Source organism: Doryrhamphus excisus, chromosome 6 (genome assembly GCF_030265055.1).
Source record: "Doryrhamphus excisus isolate RoL2022-K1 chromosome 6, RoL_Dexc_1.0, whole genome shotgun sequence".
NCBI lineage: Eukaryota > Metazoa > Chordata > Actinopteri > Syngnathiformes > Syngnathidae > Doryrhamphus > Doryrhamphus excisus.
In genome coordinates this window covers 20422929-20431583 of record NC_080471.1, presented here as the reverse complement: position 1 = coordinate 20431583, position 8655 = coordinate 20422929, and the positions used below count along the sequence as shown (strand labels likewise).

The 8655-nt window shown below is 37.6% G+C and overlaps 1 protein-coding gene across 3 annotated transcripts; it reads left to right on the top strand.

The window, feature by feature from the left end:
- Positions 1-254: 254 nt before the first annotated feature.
- nutf2 (nuclear transport factor 2) lies at positions 255-7841 on the top strand. 3 transcript variants are annotated; one of them, XM_058075468.1, is made up of 5 exons: positions 255-403; positions 4127-4239; positions 5694-5765; positions 6524-6622; positions 7110-7841. In XM_058075468.1, the coding sequence occupies exons 2-5, from the start codon at positions 4138-4140 to the stop codon at positions 7221-7223; spliced, it is 387 nt and encodes a 128-aa protein (XP_057931451.1). In that variant the 5' UTR covers positions 255-403; positions 4127-4137; the 3' UTR covers positions 7224-7841. The 3 variants fall into 3 exon arrangements, with proteins under 3 accessions (XP_057931451.1, XP_057931450.1, XP_057931449.1); XM_058075467.1 differs by lacking the exon at positions 255-403 and adding an exon at positions 840-943; XM_058075466.1 differs by lacking the exon at positions 255-403 and adding an exon at positions 959-1104.
- Positions 7842-8655: the final 814 nt, after the last annotated feature.

Genomic DNA, 8655 nt, shown 5'->3' with positions numbered 1-8655 from the left:
AAAAAAAGTACGATATATTAATACGTGTCGATTACTAACATTGAAATAATTGTAGATTAGTTTTATTCATTAAAAATTAAAAATCAAATCGTATATTTTCAACTGGAATTATGTTGATAAAACGTGGACGTTTACGTTCTTTTAGGAATAAAATTTATTTCACTTGAAAAATATTCAGGCGCACCGTGGTCTCCTAACCATGTTGCTACTTCCGCGTTGCTCTTGGAAACCCATGACAATTCTGTGACGTGTGCTTGAGCAATACAGACCAATTCATACAATCTTACAGGAGCAAGAAGTTTGAAAATATCGAGTCTTAATATTTTTCGTTTTGTATGCCACCAGACAAAAGCTTCCCTTTTGACGGCAACCAAAATAACAAAAATGGCATCTAAAGCGTAAGGTAAGCAATAGGTTGTTTTTCTACTAACATATCACTGATTCTGCAGTGTTGGCTTCAGTCATGTTTGTGTGTGATGACCGTGTTTTAAAAATATTTTTAATTTAGCTACACAATGATCTTGGTGTCATAGTCAGAATTTATCTATTTGAACTACCAAATATTCAAATAGTTATTTCCAGCTCTGTATGCATGTATTTTTGCAACTGCACTTTTCATAGACGCATATTGGTTTGGCTTTCAATAATCACCGTTTTCCTTTTAATTATTTAAAAATCCGATGTTTTGCTTAGTTCAAATAATAAAATTTTAATTATATATTATATATATATTATATATATATATATATATATATATAATTTTTACAAAATAAAAAAAATTCCATGCCGTTAAAACACGTTCATAACATCATAACCAATGTTTAATACTACAATCCCCACAATACACTGCGCCAAGTGACGTATCCCATTCAGTGGTATTTGGTTCGTACAAGAACAGCTACGGCACTGTGTCATCCGCATCCGGCCCTGATTTAGGATAGAGGTAAGGATTGTTGTTGTATGAAATAACGAACGTAAAAGTTTCAAAAATAAAGGTTACGCTTAGGCCTCACATTCAGTCGAAATAACAAGAATCTACTTGCGTAGTTGACTGACTCATGAGGGGCCAAAGTTGGGCACGCCTCTGTCGGTCACTTCGTCCTGGTAAGTGCCGTATTACTGCGTTTTGTGAGCCGGGAGTAGACAACACTTTTTATATTTTAATAACCACCGAAAAGCTCAACAAAATAACCAGTTATATGCCCCACGGTGGCCGAACGTGTATATTTAGTTAGTGGAGATGAAAACATAACAATGGTTATCGTCAACGCTAGCTAGGCGGCTCAACAGCTAATAGCTAGCTATGGCTAACTGTCCATATGAAGGCATGTCTGCCATGAACGTTAAAAATAGTCTGGTCATTCTTCGCCCTGTCTGTCATATGCGTGTATAGCAAGTCTTTGCTAATTTGATGTGTCTTGTTGTGGTGTTCTGAATATGCTAGAATATTCTAGCAACGTGGTAAGCAGTGGAAGAAGGCGGCAATATGAAGTGTCGGTCAAGTATGGTACTGGGTTCTACCGCGTGATAGAATGACACACGCCCTACTGTGTAGAGCTTGATCGTTTAATAAGATTATACTATAAATGTTGTTGTATGATTCAGGCGGTCGTACTGTACTTTTACCAAAATAAGCCTTTTAGGCCTGGCCGCGAATCTGACCGTTTGCACAATGTAACCTAATACAATAACTGTATCAAAACTCTACCTTTACAAAAATAATACTCTGTTGCACTTGGTCTCCATTGGTACTATCCGCATATTACTTATGGTGTAGTTTACAGTGGTTTTGACAGTATAGTGGCTGACAGGAGCAAAACATAGAATCGATCTCTAACTGAAAACACCAGAAATGGACACATGTGGAATGTAAAGATGCATTCAAAAGTTGGCCAACTTTCTTCTGGGAATCCCGCTCTTGACTTTAATAATGGATATCCCTGGTAGCCTGGGAAATGTCCGCTTTGTTTCATAAACTTGGAGAATTTCCCTCATGCAGTATTTCTCTTTTGATTTTGCAGTGTATGTTACGCGCTAACGATGGATCTGTGCGATCGATCGATAGCGCTGCGCCCGAGATGGATCCATCGTTAGCGCACAAATCGATCGATTTCTGATGGTATATTACTGCGCCGGGGATGGTGTGTGTAGTTTGTTTAGATGCCAACAGATGCTGAGCGTTGTTACTTAAAAGAATCAACAAGAAGTCAATTCATTCAAATTTCAAATCTGTGATTAATTGTTAAGCAGTTCACTTTGTTACCGTTTTCGGCGGGGGGTGTGAACCCTAACCCCTAATGCTGTCATTGAATGCAATTAACAGATCAACGATTGTCATTATATCGTCAGCGCAGTGTCAAAACATCGGTCTCCAGGCAACGCAGTTATATCCATCGTGAGCGCAGAAGTCGATCGATTTGTGCGCTAACGATGGATCCATCTCAGGCGCAGCGCTATCCATCGATCGATCGCGCAGATCCATCGTTAGCTCGTAATCTATGTATTTGCACAATTTGAGGTATTGGCCAGTATAATTTTGGGTCTAGTTTGCAGTAGTGTTGAACTGCACTGTTACTCATATTTGATCTCATGAGCTCTCCATATGATGCAGTTAACTTATACAGCATTTAGACTACACTCACAACAATAAACATCTTGTTTATATGAGAAACCCAAACACAGAGAATGCCCCGGTGTTGAACTCTAGGACAAACAATTGTACAGTATTGTAGACCTTAATTTAAAAAAAAAAAAGTTTTTCCAATCTTAAGGGGGTTAAGTTGGCACGGAACCAGGAAAGCTAAAGATGATAAATTAAAATAAGTAAGAATAAAGAATGCTTGTGACACCAAACATTTTGAACAAAATGTAAGTACTCGCTTAATAAAACATTTTTGGTCATACCGCTGTAAAATAGGAGTGAAATGAAGTGATTCTTTGGAACTGACACCATCTTGGCTGTGATGTTACTGCCAGAATACGTACCAGAAACCACATTCAAACACATGCCGCCCAGAAAGTGACATATTCATAACAATAAGATGGTAACATTCACTGGTATTGTGTTGTGATAACTATGATATAAGACACAAAAAATGACCACAAGTATAGGACAGTGCAAAATAAAATACCAGTGACAAGCAATTGCTGTTTATTTAGCCTTCACGAATTGTGGTCCTCAATTCCACCCTCGGCCATCTCTGTGTGGAGTTTGCATGTTCTACCCGTGTATTTGTGAGTTTTCGCCGGGTACTCCGGTTTCCTCCCACATTCCAAAAACATGCTAGGTTAATCGGTGACTCCAAATTGTCCATAGGTATGAATGTGAGTGTGAATGGTTGTTTGTCTATATGTGCCCTGTGATTGGCTGGCGACCAGTCCAGGGTGTACCCCGCCTCCCGCCCGAAGACAGCTGGGATAGGCTCCAGCACCCTCGTGAGGAAAAGCGGTAAAAAATTAATGAATGAATGAATTGTGGTGCTTGTGTGTTTTTTTACTTTGCCATCTGCGGGCAGTATTGAAACATTTGTCCTACAAATAGTTTGCTGATAATCTGATGAGGCAACGTGAACAAGCTTATTCCATCTCTTTGAGTGTTCTAGCAAAAGCCTTCAACGTAATAAGTGGACATAATATAAAAATATATACATAACAGAAATTAATGGAGAACTGGAGCATAATAACAGGGAATGCATTATTATGAATTTGAACTTCCGGGTGGGACTGTCTGGGGTAGACATTGCTTGTGCTGCCCAAATTAATCCCAAATTAATCAATTCTGACTGTCTGTCTCCAGACCTGGGAGAATTGATGAAAAATGTACACATTTCAATGTTATTTTTCACAGCAGATATAAGATTAACGTGTAGTCATAAAAGGTTATGATCCAAATGACTAAATTGATGGCTTTGCTTCAATGAAATTACTTCGACATTATATTATAAATCTACAACAGAGACAACAGCAGAGTCGTAGCGGCACTGCTCAATGCTAACAAGGCCGCTAACGTCAGTGCCATCATTCATAATACCATTTGACCTTAAATGACCTTTTTAAATGCTTCTGTCTTGTTCCCACCACTTCTTTGTGATTCTCTTTGCTTGCTTTCCTCTTGTGTCCCATGCAGCTTCATTCAGGATGGTGGATCAGCCTCCTCTGTGGGAGCTGATAGGCACTGGCTTCGTGCGGCACTACTACCACTTATTTGAAAATGACAGAGCAAAACTCGCAGATCTGTATGTGAGTGCAACTTTGGTATTGAGAAGATTTTTCCCCGCAGTGCATTGCAACTAGTGCCAATGTAGTACACACGCATTCGGTATAAATGGTTTTTAAGTTTTATCTGTAAGTCGTTACAAAATGATTACCGACATTGAAGGTTTGGTTGACAAATAGTGCAGACATGCATTTCTTAACATAATACATGATTGTTCCAAGTGATATGAAGATGCTTTATATATAAATGATGTCATTTCTAGAGTTAAACAAGATGAAATACAGTCAATATAAATGGAATGGCCTTTATTGTCATTATACAAGATGTACAACGAGATTGGAGAGCTTCTCCTTTCAGTGGAGTAGTCAAGTTAAAAAAAAAGTATAGAAAAGTAGAGTTAAAAAAAGACAATTTAATAAGATATATACAAGATATCCAAAATATATACATAGTATTGCACAGGAGCAGACATATTGTAGATATATTAATTTTAGTGCAATGATAACTGGGTCAAAAAGTTGCCACCGCACCTACCTAATTGCAGTTAATTGCACATTTACTGTCTGACAATATATTTCCCAACTGACTACATCACACCTATTTACAAACAATAGAAAACTCACTACATGGCTACGACAAGCCAAATGCTGTTGTTTTGTTTAAAGTGCTATAAACCTGCGAATAACATGGAATTAATCTTTAGCGTTGCTTTTTTTTTTATTAATAAAACTTTTCTAAATATATGGTTGCCATATTAAATAGAGCTGTGGTAATTGTGTCACACTGAAACACACGCTCAGACATTCTCATGAGGTACATTATGGCTGTGTATAATAATATTTTTTTAAAAAAGCTGCTATAATGCTATAAAATAATTAATGTAATTATTCAGGGAAATTAATATACTTTGCTTGGAGTTGAAAATAAGTCAACAGGACTTTTTTTTTTGTAAAAGAAAATGGAATTGACAATAAACGTGTACCATATCAGTGTGGATAATGTAGCTTTGAAAGTATAAAAAGCCTGTTATTGACGTATATTTCATTACAAACACAGATCATCAATCATAATGGGAGGCTCTGTACTTGTAACTATTCACCTTCATATGAATCATTATTAATAAAGACAAAAAGAATATTAGTACCCACTCACACATTTGAAAAATACTAACAAATATTGTAATAACTGTGAGAAGATTCCCATTGCTACTGCTGAAGCTGTCCAATAGCAGTCTATTGTTTGTTTTTAGAAAATACTTCCCATGAAAGTAAACATTTTTTTGCTTTAGACAGCAAAAATGGATGCCAATATTTTTAGAAACATGTTTTAAAAGCTTGTATTGGATAACCGCTTTCCAATAGCAGCTCCAGGAAGCAATACCCAAAATGCAACATTTACACTAGGCTTGAACTGGAGTACTTTTTTTTTGTTTTGTTTTTGAAGATGTTAATTAATTGAACTTTTGTCTACCGCACAGATTCAGGAGTCGTTACTAAGCTGGGAGGGGGACATACTCCGTGGAAAGGAACCAATTATGAAGAAACTCCTTGTAAGTGTATCTGCTTAAAGTCTATTGCAAATGGAGGATATACCAAGTGACGGGCACATGTACACAAGAAATCTTACATGAAGTTAGGGTTTTGTTTTAGGAAAATGAACTAGTCATTTTGACTGTGTATGAAATATATATCATTATCACATCCTACAGTATTAATTGGCCCTGTACCCTAGAAACCGCCCATGAATGATACGGGAAAAGGCCGAAATGATACTGTGTCAAAGCCCAGGGCAGTGATACTGATAAAATATAGAGTTTAACCATGTCCAGTATCAGCCCCCGTAGCTGTCCACTCAGAGTGCGCTGCTCTGGTATCGTGCCCGTGAAACAACCAATCAGAGAACAGCACACGTGTGCTTAGTGCCTAGTGCTTCTCCAGTCACCAAAAAACCCAAACTTGATTAATGGAACTTTGTCAGACATTGATAAGATAAGACTGTTGATAAAATATTATTGTTGAAATATTTTTGCAATTGTTGATATAATACATGTAATAAACTGAAAATTTTCTGGAAATAAAATGATATTTTGCTTAAATAGTACGTGATAATAAGCTCATAATTAAATAGTATGTGATAATAAGATCATCACATGGTTTGTCTGGTATCAGGCCCAGTATCATTCCCCCGCGTGTGCTAGTATCAGCCCTCGACTGACACTTGGGGGCATGATACCTGGCCTGATACCAGACAAACCATGTGATAACCTATAAGTATCTAATGTACTGGCATTAATTTCCTGTGTGACAGAATTTGGACTTCAAAAAAATAGAGCATACAATTACAGCGCAGGACCACCAGCCCACCCCAGACAACTGCGTCCTGAGTATGGTTGTCGGACAACTTAAAGTAAGTAGAGATACACATTTTCTGCTTCATGTTGTCGATCACAGCTGTCACAGCTAGGAGACCAGGGTTCAATTCCACCCTCGGCCATCTCTGTGTGGAGTTTGCATGTTCTCCCCGGGCATGCGTGGGTTTTCTCCGGGTACTCCGGTTTCCTCCCACATTCCAAAAAAAGATGCTAGGTTAATTGGCCACTCCTGAATGTGAGTGTGAATGGTTGTTTGTCTATATGTACCCTGTGATTGGCTGGCCACCAGTCCAGGGTGTACCCCGCCTCTCGCCCAAAGACAGCTGGGATAGGCTCCAGCACCCCCGCAACCCTCGTGACGAAAAGCAGTAGAAAATGAATGAATGAATGTTGTCGATCAAGCGATATTGATGGTAAAAAAAAAATATTCCTTGTGTGTCAATGTAGAGCTTAACAGCTCAATGCGTGCACGCGTTTCGCGTGTGCATGGATAGATTAACAGATGATGTTTGTGTTTTACAGGCTGACAACGATCAGATCATGGGTTTTCATCAGATTTTCCTCCTGAGGGAAATAAACTCTTCATGGGTGTGCACCAACGAAATGTTCAGGCTGGCGCTTCACAACTTTGCTTAACCAGTTCCTCCACTCTGATGGGCAAGAATGCTGTATAATGATGAAAGAGAGGGAAGACTTGGGCTTGGAGAAGATGTTAAAAGCCCATACTTCTATTCTATCTGCTTTGTTTGTCGAACAAGCATGTGAACACCAGAATTTGGATGTCAAACTCATAGCCCAGTCCTTCCCATCCTGTAGAAATACACTTCCATATTGTTTTTTTTTTCCTATCAGGCAAGACATTTGCGCTACTATTTGCAGGTCTAGTTCATTCTACTCACCTCTGATAATGTTTCGATCGGGCAGTTTACAAATTAAGCTTGGCTTTATCGCTTCCATTTTGCATCTTGCCATGCTGAGATGCTACGACGTCTGCTCTAAATTGCTTCAACAACGTGTAGTAGCTGAGATTTTTTAATCTTCCTTCGGCGAGTACTTCATTACCATGCCAAGTGCTCAATTCCCATGTCACCAAAGACTCACATCAGACTACAGTATATGGTTTGACTTGGTTATGTTGGACTGCATTTTTTTTTTCCTATCCATCTGTCTTTTAATTTTCTTCCACAGAAATATTTGGCATTTTACTTGGACAAAAAGCCACAATTCACAATAAAACCCGGACTTTTTTTGTAATGCTGTGGACTCGTTTGTTTACATAATTACATATACAAAAATGGTATAGTCATACTATCATGATAAGTATTGTCTTTCATTGCTATCGACTAATCTACTGTATACAAACCTATAAATGTTATGGTCATACTTAAAATATATTTTTTAGTCATTGCTGCAATTGCAATTAACTGCAACTGTATGGAAAAAAAAACATAACATGAATAGCTAAACCTAAAATACAGTCATGTAAAAAACTATTATACCACCCTTGTTTCTTCTGTTTATCTGTACATTTTAATGCCTGGTTTAATTAAATGTAATTTTGTTGGACAGATGAAAAATAGAGAGATATCTCGCAAATTCAATGGTTTTATTATACTGACAAGAATACTGCAGCATTGTACTATCAAAAAATTGCATTCTTATGAGCTGGTTTTGTTAAATTTGTCCAAATAAAGGTATATTTAGTTGTACCAGCCATTAAAATGATAAAGAAATATATATGCTATTCATGCAGGTGCAGCAGCAAAGCTCTGTCTTTATTTTCCCGTGTCACGTCACGTTTGTGAAGCTACTTGTTGCTACGCAGAATACGTGTTGCAATATCAAAATCCCAGTTTGAATAAAAACAATTAGAAGAAATGAAAGGATACAAATCACTTCATTTTTTATTTCGAAAAATCACTGCACACATTTGATACCTGAATCACAATTAAGTAAAGTAAGTGCTACATATGGAAATGAATACAAATCAAACAAACTTAAGGAAAACCTGGTGAGAAATGTGATTTGTAATTCGACGTTGACTCTTCTGCACGCCGGTAAGATTAGG